Here is a 17,421-nt window from a genome sequence, read left to right as displayed (position 1 = left end):
CGGGCCTGAGACTCAGAAGGACCTGGGTTCTAATCCTGGCCCCGCCACTTGACTGCTGAGAGTCCCATGTGGGGCGAGGGCTGGGTCCAACCTTCTAGACTGTGAGCCCACTGTTGGGTAGGGACCGCCTCTATATGTTGCCAACGTGTACTGTCCCAAGCGCTTAGTACAGTGCTCTGCACACAGTAAGCACTCAATAAACACGATTGAATGAATGAATGAATGGGCCAAACCTTCTAGACTGTGAGCCCACTGTTGGGTAGGGACCGTCTCTATACGTTGCCAACTTGTACTTCCCAAGCGCTTAGTCCAGTGCTCTGCACACAGTAAGTGCTCAATAAATATGATTGAATGAATGAATGAATGGGTCCAACCTTCTAGATTGCAAGCCCACTGTTGGGTAGGGACCGTCTCTATATGTTGCCAACTTGGACTGTCCCAAGCGCTTAGTCCAGTGCTCTGCACACAGTAAGCGCTCAATAAATACGATTGAATGAATGAATGAATGGGTCCAACCTTCCAGACTGTGAGCCCATTGTTGCGTGGGGACCGTCTCTAGACGTTGCCAACTTGGACTGTCCCAAGCGCTTAGCACAGTGCTCTGCACACAGTAAGCGCTCAATAAATACGATTGAACGAATGAATGAATGGGTCCAACCTTCCAGACTGTGAGCCCACTGTTGGGTAGGGACCGTCTCTATATGTTGCCAACTTGTACTGTCCCAAGCGATTAGTTCAGTGCTCTGCACGCAGTAAGCGCTCAATAAACACCATTGAATGAATGAATGAATGGGTCCAACCTTCTAGGCTGTGAGCCCACTGTTGGGTAGGGACCGTCTCTATATGTTGCCAACTTGTACTTCCCAAGCGCTTAGTACAGTGCTCTGCACACAGTAAGCGCTCAATAAATACGATTGAATGAATGAATGAATGGGTCCGACCTTCTAGACTGTGAGCCCACTGTTGGGTAGGGACCATCTCTATATGTTGCCAACTTGTACTGTCCCAAGCGCTTAGTACAGTGCTCTGCACACAGTAAGCGCTCAATAAACACGATTGAATGAATGAATGAATGGGCCAAACCTTCTAGACTGTGAGCCCACTGTTGAAGAGGGACCGTCTCTATATGTTGCCAACTTGTACCGTCCCAAGCGCTTAGTTCAGTGCTCTGCACACAGTAAGTGCTCAATAAATATGATTGAATGAATGAATGAATGGGTCCAACCTTCTAGATTGCAAGCCCACTGTTGGGTAGGGACCGTCTCTATATGTTGCCAACTTGGACTGTCCCAAGCGCTTAGTACAGTGCTCTGCACACAGTAAGCGCTCAATAAACACGATTGAACGAATGAATGAATGGGTCCAACCTTTTAGGCTGTGAGCCCACTGTTGGGTAGGGACCGTCTCTATATGTTGCCAACTTGTACTTCCCAAGTGCTTAGTACAGTGCTCTGCACACAGTAAGTGCTCAATAAATACGATTGAACGAATGAATGAATGGGTCCAACCTTCTAGACTGTGAGCCCACTGTTGGGTAGGGACTGTCTCTAGATGTTGCCAACTTGTACTTCCCAAGCGCTTAGTACAGTGCTCTGCACACAGTAAGTGCTCAATAAATACGATCGAATGAATGAATGAATGGGTCCAACCTTCCAGACTGTGAGCCCACTGTGGGGTAGGGACCGTCTCTATATGTTGCCAACTTGTACTGTCCCAAGCGCTTAGTACAGTGCTCTGCACACAGTAAGCGCTCAATAAATATGATTGAATGAATGAATGAAATAGCTTTTACCTACCCCAGCACTTGACACATAGTAGGCGCTTGACAGAAACTATCATAATTATTATTATTATTACCACTAATACCACTACCACCTGGTTCTTGTCTTGTCTACCTCTGTCCCCTTAATAATAATAATGATGGCATTTATTAAGCGCTTACTATGTGCCAAGCACTGTTCTAAGCGCTGGGGAGGTTACAAGGTGATCAGGTTGTCCCACGGGGGGCTCACAGTTTTAATCCCCATTTTACAAGATGAGGGAACTGAGGCCCAGAGAAGTGAAGTGACTTGCCCAAAGTCACATAGCTGACAGTTGGCGGAGCCAGGATTTGAACCCGTGACCTCGGACTCCAAAGCCCGGGCTCTTTCCACTGAGCCACGCCCTTGCTCAGGTTGTCGCCAGCCTGGATTTCTCCTTCCCCCATAACCACCAAACCTCAGCCCTCCTTGCCTTCAGCACCTTCCTAAAATCTCACCTCCTCCCAGACTAATTATCCGGGACTAATAATTAGTCTAATAATTAGGCTAATAAAGACCAATAATTAGTCTTCCCGGACTAATTATCAACACCCTGATGCGTATCACTCCTTCAGCATCGTCTTGCACTTCCGTGTTTCTGTCCATCCTCGGCACTGGAGGGCATATTCATTCAGTCGTATTTATTGAGCACTTACTGTGTGCAGGGCACTGTACTAAGCGCTTGGGAAGTACAACTTTGCCCATATTCCTGCCTTCCTCCGTTAGCGTGTAAGTTCCTTATACGCAGGGAATGTGTTTTATGCTTCTGTTGAGTCCCCCAAGCACTTCGTAATGATAATTATGGTATTTTTTAAGCACTTACTATGCACTTTACACAGTCCCTGTCCCACCTGGGGCTCGCAGTCTCAATCCCCATTTTCCAGATGAGGTAATTGAGACACAGAGAAGTGACTTGCCCAAGATCTCCCAGCAGACAAGTGGCGGAACCGGGATTAGAGCCCAGGACTTTTTGACTCTCAGGCGCGTGATCTGTCCTCTACAACAGTGTGCTGCCCTCAGAAGGCGTTCAGTAAATAGTACTAAGACTAGGACTACCACTATTACTACTCCCTGCTGTGTCCACGCACTCGGCCAGCTCTGTTCTCCTCCCGCTGTCCATCAACTCCCCTGGGCACCTCTAATCCCCCGGCCTAGCCCCCCATGGACCTCACCTGTCCTTATTGACGTGGGCGGTATAGAAGAGAAGCACGAGACAATACTGCTGCTGGCGAGACGCCTCGTCCACCCGGAGGAAATCGGTCAGGTGAGTGAGGTGTTTGGGACCCCTGTTGTTTACGAGGGGCAGGTTCTGTTGGAGGAGCTCGGCTACTTCGGCAAGCTCTAAAAATAATAACAATAATAATGGCATTTATCAATCAATCAATCGATCGTATTTATTGAGCGCTTACTGTGTGCAGAGCACTGGACTAAGCGCTTGGGAAGTACAAGCTGGCAACATATAGAGACGGTCCCTACCCAACAGTGGGCTCACAGTCTAGAAGGGGGAGACAGACAACAAAACCTAACATTTTAACAAAATAAAATAAATAGGATAGATATGTACAAGTAAAATAAATAGAGTAATAAATATGTACAAACATATATACAGGTGCTGTGGGGAAGGGAAGGAGGTAAGATGGGGGGATGGAGAGGGAGACGAGAGGGAGAGGAAGGAAGGGGCTGAGTGTGGGAAGGCCTCCTGGAGGAGGTGAGCTCTTCAGTAGGGCCTTGAAGGGAGGAAGAGAGCGAGCTTGGCGGATGGGCAGAGGGACTGGGGGCATTCCAGGCCCGGGGGAGGACGTGGGCCGGGGGTCGATGGCGGGACAGGCGACAACAAGGCCTAACGGTGAGGAGGTAAGTGACAGAGGAGCGGAGGGTGCGGTTCTAGACCGTGAGCCCACTGTTGGGTAGGGACCGTCTCTATATGTTGCCAACTTGGACTTCCCAAGCGCTCAGTACAGTGCTCTGCACACAGTAAGCGCTCAAGAAATACAATTGAATGAATGGGAAGGACAGAAGGGAGGTGAGGTGGGAGGGGGCGAGGTGATGGACAGCCTTGAAGCCGAGTGAGGAGTTTTTGCTTGATGACACCTGTCTCCATGTTGATTTTGACATCTGTCTACATGTTTTGTTTTGTTGTCTGTCTCCCCCTTCTAGACTGTGAGCCCGTTGTTGGGCTTGTTGCCGACTTGTACTTCTCAAGCGCTTAGTACAGCGCTCTGCACGCACTAAGCGCTCAATAAATACAACTGAATGAACGAATGAATTGTACTGTACTCTCCCGAGCTCTTAGCACACCGCTCTAGGCTGTGAGCTCATTGAGGACAGGGACTGTGTCTGTTGCACTGTTTTACTGTCCTCTCCCAAGCGCTTAGCACAGTGCTCTGCATATGGTAAGCGCTCAATAAATACCACTGATTGATGGACTGATAGGAAGTCCATTTGAGAGTAACTCCCTGCGGGCGGGGAATGTGTTACAGCTCGCTTTGTATTTCCCAAGTTTTTAGTATGATCATCATCATCAATCATATTTATTGAGCGCTTACTGGGTGCAGAGCACCGTACTAAGCGCTTGGGAAGTACAAGTTGGCAACATATAGAGACAGTCCCTACCCAACAGTGGGCTCACAGTCTAAAAGATGCTCAGTCTAAAGGTATGATGCTCTGCACCCTGTGGGTGTTCAATAAATACGCCGATCTTCCAAGGTTGTGCTCTTTGAGTAGGGAAAGGGAACAAGAGGCTCCTCTTCCCAAGATGATCGCGATTTAGATTGTGAGCCCCAGACGGGACAGGGGACTGTGTCCCGCCTGATTAACTTGAATCTCCACGAGCTCTTAGTACAGTATTTGGCACGGACTAAGTATTCACTAAATACGATAATTATCATTACGATTATTAGTTCGTTAAAACCTGGCTGGTGTTCAGCAGACTGAATCGACAGAGCAGGCAAAGTTGAGGGAGCTCAAAGAGAAGCAGCGTGGCTCAGTGGAAAGGGCACGGGTTTGGGAGTCAGAGGTCATGGGTTCTAATCAATCAATCAATCATTTATTGAGCGCTTACTGTGTGCAGAGCACTGTACTAAGCGCTTGGGAAGTCCAAGTTTGCAACGTATAGAGATGGTCCCTACCCAACAGTGGGCTCACAGTCTAGAAGTCTAATCCCGCCTATGCCACTTGTCAGCTGTGTGACTTTGGGCAAGTCGTGTAACATCTCATTTATTTATTTCTTTTATTTGTACATATTTATTCCATTTATTTTATTTTGTTAATATGTTTTGTTTTCTCTGTCTCCCCCTTCTAGACTGTGAGCCTGCTGTTGGGTAGGGACCATCTCTATACGTTGCCAACTTGGACTTCCCAAGCACTTAGTACAGTGCTGTGCACACCGTAAGTGCTCAATACGATTGAATGAATGAATTAATTTTATTAATGATGTGTATATAGCTATAATTCCATTTATTCTGATGGTACCGACACCCGTCTACTTGTTTTGTTTTGTTGTCTGTCTCCCCCTTCTAGCCTGTGAGCCCCTTGTTGGGTAGGGACCGTCTCTATGTGCTGCCGATTTGTACTCCCCAAGAGCGTAGTCCAGTGCTCGGCACACAGTAAGCGCTCCATAAATACGACCGAATGAATGGATGTTGGGGCGTTTTGGTGGGTAAAAACAATGGAGAAATGTCTCATCCCTTCTTGAGGAGCACTGCCCGATTCGGTAAAGGGCCAGAACCAACTGTGAGGAGACAGCGGTACATAAAACAGGATCTGGACTCAGCCCAGATGCTCTCCCTGGTGAGTCTTACCCTTCTGGGAAGGCGGCCTGGTCTTCAGTTCCGCAGAGTACAGGTGGAAACACACGCCAAACAGGAACTTGGAACACGCTTGATTTAAATCTGGATTACTTCGAGGGAGAACAGGAAGGCGGGATGAGAAAGAATCCTTGGAGGCCTTCCCACACTGAGCCCCTTCCTTCCTCTCCCCATCGTCCCCCTCTCCATCTCCCCATCTTACCTCCTTCCCTTCCCCACAGCACCTGTAAATATGTATATATGTTTGTACATATTTTTTACTCTATTTATTTATTTATTTTATTTGTACATATCTATTCTATTTATTTTATTTTGTTAGTATGTTTGGTTTTCTTCTCTGTCTCCCCCTTTTAGACTGTGAGCCCACTGCTGGGTAGGGACTGTCTGTATATGTTGCCAAGCGCTTAGTACAGTGCTCTGCACATAGTAAGCGCTCAAGAAATACGATTGATGATGATGATGATGATAATTTTTAACCTGGATTAGAAAACGGCTAAGGCATAAACCACCCCAACTCCCCACCCGTATTGATAATTATAATAATTACGGTAGTCGCTCAGCGCTTACTTTGTGCCCAGCGCTGGGTAATCAGGTTGTCCCACACGGGGCTCACACTTTTAATCCCCCTTTTACAGTTGAGGTAACGGAGGTACAGAGAAGTGAAGTGACTCGCCCGGGGTCACACAGCAGACAAGTGGCCGGGGCGGGATTAGAACCCACGTCCTCTGCCTCCCAATCCTGTGCTCTTTCCACTAAGCCCCGCTGCTTCTCTACACGACTCCACCTCTTCCACTGGGATCCTGAGAGAAGCAGCGTGGCTCCGCGGAAAGAGCGCAGGCTTGGGAGTCCGAGGCTATGGGTTCGAATCCCACCTCCCCCCCCCCCCCACGTCTGCTGTGTGACCTCGGGCAAGTCACTTCACTTCTCTGTGCCTCAGTTCCCTCGTCCGTAAAATGGGGATTAAGACTGTAAACCCCACATGGGACAACCTCATCTCCTTGTATTCCCCCCAGCGCTTAGAAGCAGTGTGGCTCAGTGGCTTTGAGCACAGGCTTTGGAGTCAGAGGTCATGGGTTCAAATCCTGGCTCCGCCACATATCTGCTGTGTGACCATGGGCAAGTCACTTAACTTCTCTGAGCCTCAGTTACCTCATCTGTAAAAGGGGGATTAAGACTGTGAGCCCCATGTGGGACAACGTGATCACCTTGTATCCACCCCCAGCGCTTAGAACAGTGCTCTGCACATAGTAAGCGCTTAACAAACGCCTTCATTATTATTATTATTATTATTATTTGCACATAGTAAGCGCTTAACAAATACCAACATTATTATTATTATTATTATCCTAGGTTTGGGGCCGTTATTGGACGCCAGCTCCGGCCGGAGTGTCAGGGAAGAGTCACGCAGGGAGCGCTCGGCGCTGATAAATGAACACTCTCCGGAATCTTAAGTGGGGGAAAATGTTTGGAGGGATCTTGGAATTCTGCAAAAGCCAGGTCAAGTGGGAAACCTAATTGCAAAAGAATTATGTGCTATATCTGATGCTCTTGATGCCTGTCTACTTGTTCTTTTTTGTTGTCTGTCTTCCCCCTTCTAATTCCGCAAAAGCCAGGACAAGTGGGAAACCTCAACACAAAAGCATTATGTGCTACATCTGACGCTCTTGACGCCTGTCTACTTGTTCTGTTTTGTTCATTCATTCATTCATTCATTCAATCGTATTTATTGAGCGCTTACTGTGTGCACAGCACTGTCCTAAGCGCTTGGGAAGTCCAAGTTGGCACCACCTAGAGACGGCCCCTACCCGACAGCGGGCTCACAGTCTAGAAGGGGGAGACAGAGAACGAAGCAAAACATATTAACAAAATAAAATAAATAGAATAAACATGTACAAATAAAATACATAAACAAATAGAGTAATAAATCCGTACAAACATATATACATATATCCAGGTGCTGTGGGGAGGGGAAGGAGGTAAGGCGGGGGGGGGGGGATGGGGAGGAGGAGGAGGGGGAGAGGAAGGAGGGGGCTCAATCTGGGAAGGCCTCCTGGAGGCCTGTTGTCTGTCTTCCCCTTCTAGACTGTGAGCCCGTTGTTGGGTAGGGAGTCCATCTGCTGTCGAATGTACTTTTGAAGCGCTTAGTACAGTGCTCTGCACACAGTAAGTGCTCAAAAAATACGACTGACTGAATGAATAAATGAATAATTGCCCTCTGTGAACCTTTTCCCAGCACTTAGTACAACGCTCCGCTCCTAGGAAGCACTTAGTATGGTGTAATAATAATAATAATGGCATTTATTAAGCGCTTACTATGTGCAAAGCACTGTTCTAAGCACTGGGCACTGTTATAAGCACTAGTAATAATAATAATGGCATTTATTAAGCGCTTACTATGTACAAAGCACTGTTCTAAGCACTGGGCACTGTTCTAAGCACTGGTAATAATAATAATGGCATTTATTAAGTGCTTACTACGTGCAAAGCACTGCTCTAAGCACAGGGCACTGTTATAAGCACTGGTAATAACAATAATGGCATTTATTAAGTGCTTACTATGTGCAAAGCACTGTTCTAAGCGCTGGTAGTGTATTCTAGACTGTGAGCCCGCTGTTGGGTACGGACCGTCTCTATATGTTGCCAACTTGTACTTCCCAAGCGCTTAGTACAGTGCTCTGCACACAGTAAGCGCTCAATACAATTGATTGATTGATTGATTGCACTTCCCAAGCACTTAGTACAGTGCTCTGCACACAGTAAGCGCTCAATAAATACGATTGATTGATTGATTGTACTTCCCAAGCGCTTAGTACAGTGCTCTGCACACAGTAAGTGCTCAATAAATACGACTGAACGAATGAATAGAGCACAAGCCTGGGAGTCTGAAGGTCATGGGTTCTAATTCATTCATTCATTCATTGAATCGTAATTATTGAGCACTTACTGTGTGCAGAGCACTGGACTAAGCGCTTGGAAAGTACAACTCAGCAATAGAGACAATCCCTGCCCACAATGGGCTTACAGTCTAGAAAGGAGGACACAGACATCAAAACAAGTAAACAGGCATCAACAGCCTCAATATAAATGGAACTATAGGTTTTTCACACATCAAAACAAGTAAACAAGTTCCACCTCTTGTCTGCTGTGTGACCTTGGGCAATCAATCAATCAATCGTATTTATTGAGCGCTTACTGTGTGCAGAGCACTGGACTAAGCGCTTGGGAAGTACAAGTTGGCAAGCCACTTAAGTTCTCTGTGCCTCAGTTACCTCAGCTGAAAAAACGGGGATGAAGAGTGTGTCCAACCTGATTAACGTGTATCTACCTCAGCACTCAGAATAACCTCCTCACCGTGCTTCATTCTCACCCGTCCCGCCGTCGACCCCCGGCCCACGTCCTCCCCCGGGCCTGGAATGCCCCCAATCCCTCTGCCCATCCGCCAAGCTCGCTCTCTTCCTCCCTTCAAAGCCCTACTGAGCGCTCACCTCCTCCAGGAGGCCTTCCCACACTGAGCCCCCTCCTTCCTCTCCCCCTCCCCATCCCCTCCAGCCCTACCTCCTTCCCCTCCCCACAGCACCTGTATATACATTTGTACAGATTTATTACTCTATTTATTTTACTTGGACATATTTACTATTCTATTTATTTTGTTAATGATGTGCATCTAGCTTTAATTCCATTTGTTCTGACGACTTGACACCCGTCCACATGTTTTTTTGCTGCTGTCCGTCTCCCCCTTCTAGACCGTGAGCCCGTTGTTGGGTAGGGACCGTCTCTAGATGTTGCCGATTTGTACTTCCCAATAATGATAGCATTTAGAAGCACTTACTCTGTGCAAAGCACTGTTCTAAGCGCTGGGGAGGTTAACAAGGTTATCCCACGGGGGGCTCACAGTCTTCATCCCCATTTTCCAGATGAGGGAACTGAGGCCCAGGGAAGTGAAGTGACTTGCCCAAAGTCACACAGCTGACAAGTGGCGGAGCTGGGATTTGAACCCACGGCCTCTGACTCCAAAGCCCGGGCTCTTTCCACTGAGCCACGCTGCTTTTTGAGTGCGTAGTCCAGTGCTCTGCACACAGTAAGCGCTCAATAAATACGACTGAACGAACGGATGAATGCTTGGCACATAGTAACAGCCTACACAGTGCCCTCCGGTAGCCCTAGCGACGATGCCCATCTTACGCTTGGAATTCTCCCAGCTCTGCCAACCTGTCTCATTATTCACTCACTTTCTCACCCCAGGGCCGTGGACTCATTTTTCTTCTCTTTCTGCACCTGGTCCCCTCCTTTACATCCGATCTTTGTGGGGAGCCACGTCTCAGCTGGGACCAAGTGGTCCCAAATTCCTGCCCCACCGGACCACGAGGAGACGGACCGATCGGGAGTTTGATATCGTACCTCTGTCCGTAGCAGAACTTGCCCTTGAGCTCCAGCGCCAGTCGGATGAACTTGGAGGAAGCTGGAGGAAAGAGGAGAAGGAGAGAGTGGGGTGAAAAGAGAGGGAGATGGGAGAATAACAATTAATAATATTATTAATATTATTATTAATAATAATAATTAATAACTATGGCATCTGTTAAGCGCCTATTATGTACCAGGCGCTGTTCTAAGCACTGGGGTGGATACAGTCCAATCGGGTAGGACACAGTCCCTGTCCCACATGGGGCTCACACTCCTATCCAGTGCTTAGAACAGTGCTCTGCATGTAGTAAGCGCTTAACAAATACCATCATCATCATCCCCGTTCTACAGATGAGGTAACTGAGGTACAGATAATAATAATAATAATGGTTCTTGTTAAGGGCTTACTATGTGCCAAGCACTATCCTAAGCCCTGGGGTAAACACAAGTGAATCGGGTCGGATACAGTCCCTGCAGCGTGGCTCAGTGGAAAGAGCCCGGGCTTTGGAGTCAGAGGTCTTGGGTTCAAATCCGGACTCCGCCAATTGTCAGCTGTGTGACTTTGGGTAAGTCACTTAACTCCTCTGTGCCTCAGTTCCCTCATCTGGAAAATGGGGATGAAGACTGTGAGCCCCCCGTGGGACAACCTGATCACCTTGTATCCCCTCAGCGCTTAGAACACTGCTTTGCACATAGTAAGTGCTTGACAAATACCATCATTATTATTATTATTATTCATTCAATCGTACTTATTGAGTGCTTACTCTGTGTAGAGCACTGTACTAAGCGCTATTATGGGGCTCACACTCTTATCCCCGTTTTACAGATGAGGTAACTGAGGCCCAGAGAAATGAAGTGACTAGCCCAAAGTCACACACGTGTGGCGGAGCTGGGATTAGAACCCAGATCCTTCTGACTTTCAGGCCCGGGCTCAAAAAACACTAAGTCACGTTGCTTCCCAACAGGTGGTTTCTTTTGTCGCTAGGAAGAAAATTTCCAAGCGAGATTGAGAAGGGCAGAGGAGGAAGGGCCGTTGGCTGGGGAAGCTAAGGATACCTTAGAAGAGCCGAGTTCTCCCAGAACACAAAAGATCCACGTGGCCTCCATCCAGAATCCCCCTCAATCAATCAATCAATTGTATTTATTGAGCGCTTACTGTGTGCAGAGCACTGGACTAAGCGCTTGGGAAGTCCAAGTTGGCAACATCTAGAGACAGTCCCTACCCAACAGTGGGCTCACAGTCTAGAAGGGGGAGACAGAGAACAAAACCAAACATACTAACAAAATAAAATAAATAGAATAGATATGTACAAGTAAGAGAAAGAAAGAAAGAAGAAAGAAAGGAAAGAAAGGAAAGAAAGGAAGGAGGGAAGGAAGGAAGGAAGGAAGGAAGGAAGGAAGGAAGGAAGGAAGGAAGGAAGGAAGGAAGGAAGGAAGAAAGGAAGGAAGGAAGAAAGGAAGGAAGGAAGAAAGGAAGGAGAGAAAGAGAGAGAGAGAGAAAGAAAGAAGAAAGAAAGAAAGAAAAAGAAAGAAAGAAAAGAAAGGAAAGAAAGGAAGGAAGAAAGGAAGAAAGGAAGAAAGGAAGAAAGGAAGAAAGAAAGAAAGAAAAAGAAAGAAAGAAAGAAAAAGAAAGAAAAAAAGAAAGGAAAGAAAGAAAGGAAAGAGAGAGAGAGGGAAGGAAGGAAGGAAGGAAGGAAGGAAGAAAGAAAGAAAGAAAGAAAGAAAGAAAGAAAGAAAGAAAGAAAGAAAGAAAGAAAGGAAAGAAAGAAAAGAAAGAAAGGAAAGAAAGAAAGAAAGAAAAGAAAGAAAGAAAGAAAGAAGGAAGGAAAGAAAGAAAGAAAGAAAGGAGAGAAAGAGAGAGAGAAAGAAAGAAGAAAGAAAGAAAGAAAGAAAGGAAAGAAAAGAAGGAAGAAAGGAAAGAAAAGAAGGAAGAAAGAAAGAAAGAAAGAAATAAAGAAAGAAATAAAGAAAGAAAAAGAAAGAAAAAAAATAAAGTAAATAAAGAAAGAAATAAAGAAAGAAAGAAAGAAAGAAAGAAAGAAAGAAAGAAAGAAAAGAAAGAAAGAAAGAAAAGAAAGAAAGAAAGAAAGAAAGGAAGGAAGGAAGGAAGGAAGGAAGAAAGGAAGGAAGGAAGGAAGGAAGGAAGGAAGGAAGGAAGGAAGGAAGGAAGGAAGAAAGGAAGAAAGGAAGAAAGGAAGAAAGAAAGAAAGAAAGAAAGAAAGAAAGAAAGAAAGAAAGAAAGAAAGAAAAAGAAAGAAAGAAAAAAGAAAGGAAAGAAAGGAAAGAAAGAAAGGAAAGAGAGAGAGAGAGGGAAGGAAGGAAGGAAGGAAGAAAGAAAAAAAGAGAGAGAGAGAGGGAAGGAAGGAAGGAAGGAAGGAAGGAAGAAAGAAAAAAAGAAAGAAAGAAAGAAAGAAAGAAAGGAAAGAAAGAAAGAAAGAAAGAAAAGAAAGAAAAGAAAGAAGAGAAAGAAAGAAAGAAAAGAAAGAAAAGGAAGAAAGAAAAAGGAGAGAGAGAGAAAGAAAGAAAAAGGAGAGAGAAAGAAAGAAAGAAAGAAAGAAAGAAAGGAAGGAAGGAAGGAAGGAAGGAAGGAAGGAAGGAAGGAAGGAAGAAAGGAAGAAAGAAAGAAAGAAAGAGAGAGAGAGAAAGAAAGAGAAGAAAGAGGAGAAAGAAGAGAAAGAAAGAAGAGAAAGAAAGAAGAAAGAAAGAAAGAAAGAAAGAAAGAAAGAAAGAAAGAAAGAAAGAAAGAAAGAAAGAAAGAAAGAAAGAAAGAAACGAAAGAAAGAAACAAAGAAAGAAAGAAAGAAAGAAAGAAAGAAAGAAAGAAAGAAAGAAAGAAAGAAAGAAAGAAAGAAAGAAAGAAAGAAAGAAAGGACATACTGTCCCATCCCTTGCTAGAATTGGCCCTCTCCCGCCGCTCCCTACCCAGCTTCCTGGAGATCTTCTCTCCCTTGTGGGGCACAAGGGTAAACAGGCTGCCAAGGATCCACATGAAAACCTCCATCAAGGCCGGGAGGGTGGCCTTTTCGGAATGCCTCTGAGGAGAAAACCGGACAGAATAATAATAATAATAATAATGTTGGTATTTGTTAAGTGCTTACTATGTGCAAAGCACTATTCTAAGTGCCGGGGTAGACACAAGGTAATTGGGTTGTCCCACGAGGGGCTCACAGTCTTCATCCCCATTTTACAGATGAGGGAACTGAGGCCCAGAGAAGTGAAGTGATTTGCCCAAAGTCACACAGCTGACAAGCGGCGGAGCTGGGATTTGAATCCATGGCCTCTGACTCCAAAGCCCGGGCTCTTTCCACTGAGCCACGCTGCTTCCCCAGACACGGTCGGCCCCAGTGATGGTGGAAGAGACATAGCGACGCTGGCCTCCAACCTGAATTCCCTAGATTCCATCTCCGAGCCGCCGGGGGCTCGGCCCTCCAAGGGTGGGCTACTTCGATTGGAGTGAGGGGGACAAAAGGACTGAAACCCACGGCTAGAACCCATTTAATAATAATAATAATAATAATAATAATAATAATATGGCATTTGGTAAGCGCTTACTATGTGCAAAGCACTGTTCCAAGAACTGGGGAGGATATAAGGTGATCAGGTTGTCCCACGGGGGGCTCACAGTCTTCATCCCCATTTTACAGATGAGGGAACTGAGGCCCAGAGAAGTGGAGTGACTTGCCCAAAGTCACCCAGCTGACAACTGGCGGAGCCGGGATTTGAACCCCTGACTGTCAGCTTGAAAGCAGGGATCATCTCTACCTAGCACTCTACTGCAATAATAATAATAATAATAGTATTTGTTCAGCACTTACTACCTTGCCAGGCACTGTACAAAGCGCTGAGGTGGATGGATATGTGCTCTGCACATAGTAAGCGCTCAATAAATACGATTGATGATGGATACAAGCAAATCAGGTTGGATTTCTGCCCTGGTACTTAGGTCAGTGCTCTGCACACGGTAAGCACTCAATAAATAACACAGATTGAATCGAACACAAGACATTACTGCCGCTGTGACTTCCAAGTGTGCTGAAGAAATATCAAGTCATCATCTTCAAGGGTCATTCCTCATTCCATTACTCTCCCAAGTACTTAGGTCAGTGCTCTGCACGCGGTAAGCACTCAATAAATAGCACTGATTGAATCGAACACAAGACATTGCTACCGCTGTGATTTCCAAGCGTGCTGAAGAAATATCAAGTCATCATCTTCAAGGGTCATTCCTCATTCCATTACTCTCCCAAGTACTTAGGTCAGTGCTCTGCACGCGGTAAGCACTCAATAAATAACACTGATTGAATCGAACACAAGACATTACTACCGTTGTGACTTCCAAGTGTGCTGAAGAAATGTCAAGTCATCATCTTCAAGGGTCATTCCTCTTTCCATTACTCTCCCAAGTACTTAGGTCAGTGCTCTGCACGCGGTAAGCACTCAATAAATAGCACTGATTGAATCGAACACAAGACATTACTACCGTTGTGACTTCCAAGTGTGCTGAAGAAATATCAAGTCATCATCTTCAAGGGTCATTCCTCATTCCATTACTCTCCCAAGTACTTAGGTCAGTGCTCTGCACGCAGTAAGCACTCAATAAATAACACTGATTGAATCGAAACAAGACATTACTGCCGTTGTGACTTCCAAGTGTGCTGAAGAAATATCAAGTCATCATCTTCAAGGGTCATTCCTCTTTCCATTACTCTCCCAAGTACTTAGGTCAGTGCTCTGCACGCGGTAAGCACTCAATAAATAACACTTATTAATCGAACACAAGACATTACTACCGCTGTGATTTCCAAGCGTACTGAAGAAATATCCAGTCACCATCTTCAAGGTTTCCAAGGCCCCCTTCCCTATGGACATTCCAAGAACTCTCAGGATGGAAAAAGAATTCTAATTTCCTCATTTTACCCTAGAACATTTTGACTCCCACGGTTGGGCCTATAGCTCCGTCCATCTTTGCAGACCATAGTCTCTTTTTAATCAATCAATCGTATTTATTGAGCGCTTACTGTGTGCAGAGCACTGTACTAAGCGCTTTAAAGGTCATTTGGAGAGAAATGACCCCAGGGCTGCGGCTTCTACCCCCTGCCCACGTCGGTTCTTTCGGCACCGTCCGATAAGCTCCCGCAAAATGGCTTGGGGGACCCGCGGACGGCTTTGGGAGCGCCTTTACCAACACCATCGGGATACAGAACGTGTCGCAGACGCTCAAGAGAAACTCCGAGAAGGTCTTAGGCGTGTCCTCCTTCTCCGTGCTGGGGGCTGTGAAGGGGTTCTCCTGCGCCAAAGGGTCGTTCTGAAATTCCATGGCCAATCTGGGAAACGGAAGCGGCACGTTAGCCATCAAAAAATATTCCAGGCCTCGCTCTTCTCATCATCATCATCATCATCATCAATCCTATTTATTGAGCGCTTACTGTGTGCAGAGCACTGGACTAAGCGCTTGGGAAGTACTAGTTGGCAACATCTAGAGACAGTCCCTACCCAACAGTGGGCTCACAGTCTAAAAGGGGGAGACGGAGAACAAAACCAAACATACTAACAAAATAAAATAAATAGAATAGATATGTACAAGTAAAAAATAAATAGAGTAACAAATATGTACAAACATATATACATATATACAGCCTCCTCTCCCGAGAGGAGGCTTTCCAGAGCCCTTTTGGCAGTGACGCCACATGTTACTACGTTTGCACTGAAAACTACTGGGAGTCAACAACGGCAGCCAGATCAGGTATTCGTTAAGCGCTTACTAGGCACCAGGCACTGTACTAAGCGCTGGGGTGGATACAAACAAATCGGGCTGGACACGGTCCCTGTCCCACCTGGGGCTCACAGTCTCAATCCCCATTTTCCAGATGAGGGAACTGAGGCCCAGAGAAGGGAAGTGACTTCCCCAAGGTCACATGGCAGACAAGCGGCGGAGCCGAGATAAGAACCTCTGACCTTCTGAACCCCAGCTCCGTGCTCTATCCACTACTCCAGTCTGCATCTCACTAATCAATCAATCAATCGTATTTATTGAGCGCTTACTGTGTGCAGAGCACTGTACTAAGCGCTTGGGAAGTACAAGTTGGCAACATAAGCCACTAAGCCACACTGCTTCTCACTTAGGCCATGCTGCTTTCTCTTGACAAGCCACTCTCTGTGTGATCCTAATATTGGCCTCTTAATAATAATAACGATGGCATTTATTATTCTTCTTGAGTACCCTTGGGCGAATTTCATCACCAGGGATGTCCACTGTATTCACAGTTGCATCGTCCTAGGGATTCTTCAGGAAAACCTCGTGAATTCTGCTCTGACTCCACTTGCTTGACTTACTAAGCGCTTAGTACAGTGCCCTGCACACAGTAAGTGCTCAATAAATACGACTGAATGAAAGAAATTCGGGGGCTTTTAGTGACCAGGCCTTTCACTTGCCCAGTAGAGTCAGGCCAAGTGGAGTTGAGGAGTCTAGGGTCCTAATTAATAATAATAATAATAATAATAATAACGGTATTTGTTAAGCACTTACTCTGTGCAAAGCACTGTTCTAAGCGCTGGGGAGGTTACAAAGTGATCAGGTTGTCCCACGGGGGGCTCACAGTTTTAATCCCCATTGTACAGATGAGGTAACTGAGGCCCAGAGAAGGGAAGTGACTGGCCCAAAGTCACACAGCTGACAAGTGGCGGAGCTGGGATTTGAACCCGTGACCTCTGACTCCAAAGCCCGGGCTCTTTTCCACCGAGCCACGCTGCTTCTCAATCAGAGGCTCTAATCTAATTTGTGTGGCGCTCATGTTGGAGTGAGGTCACCCAGTCCAGCAGAAATGACAGGAGGGACGTTGGAGACGCCATTAGTCTGCTCTGGCCAGTGGGATCGGGGTAAGGGGGCTTTTTTATTTTGGGTATTTGGTCAGCACTTACTCTGTGTCAAACACTGTTCCAAGCGTTGGGGTAAGTTACGAGTGAAGTACACTTGAAGTACAAGTACACCCGTCCACATGTTTTGTTGTGTTGTCTGTCTCCCCCTTCAAGACTGTGAGCCCGTTGTTGGGTAGGGACAGTCTCTAGATGTTGCCGACTTGTACTTCCCAAGCGCTTAGTACAGCGCTCTGCACACAGGAAGCGCTCAATAAATACGAATGAATGAATTAGGTCCCTGCATGGAGACAAGGACTCATTCCGACCCCAGTGCTTAGACCAGTGTTTGACACAGAGGAAGCGCTGAGCAAATACCATCAAAATTTTTTTTTAAAAAAAGGGGCTCACAGTCGTAGTAGGAGGCAGAAAACAGATATTATAATAATAATTACATTTATTAAGCACTTACTATGTGCAAAGCACTGTTCTAAGCACTGGGGAGGTTACACGGTGATCAGGTTGTCCCACGTGGGGCTCACAGTCTTAATCCCCATTTTACA

General features: G+C 46.1%; 1 protein-coding gene across 2 annotated transcripts in view; it reads right to left on the bottom strand.

Moving 5' to 3' along the window:
- Positions 1-17,421, bottom strand: part of MEI1 (meiotic double-stranded break formation protein 1) — a 95,285-nt gene that overhangs the window by 38,305 nt on the left and 39,559 nt on the right. For both annotated transcript variants that reach the window (XM_038756406.1, XM_038756407.1), the window contains exons 14-18: positions 15,189-15,330; positions 12,929-13,040; positions 10,004-10,064; positions 5,600-5,697; positions 2,972-3,140 (exon numbers count right to left, since the gene is read on the bottom strand). In XM_038756406.1, the coding sequence (XP_038612334.1) occupies positions 2,972-3,140; positions 5,600-5,697; positions 10,004-10,064; positions 12,929-13,040; positions 15,189-15,330 (582 nt within the window). The remainder of the gene's footprint in view (positions 1-2,971; positions 3,141-5,599; positions 5,698-10,003; positions 10,065-12,928; positions 13,041-15,188; positions 15,331-17,421) is intronic.

This window comes from Tachyglossus aculeatus, chromosome 14 (assembly GCF_015852505.1).
Source record: "Tachyglossus aculeatus isolate mTacAcu1 chromosome 14, mTacAcu1.pri, whole genome shotgun sequence".
Lineage (NCBI taxonomy): Eukaryota > Metazoa > Chordata > Mammalia > Monotremata > Tachyglossidae > Tachyglossus > Tachyglossus aculeatus.
Note: the sequence above shows the minus strand (reverse complement) of the source record. Positions and strands in the feature narration are given on the sequence as shown.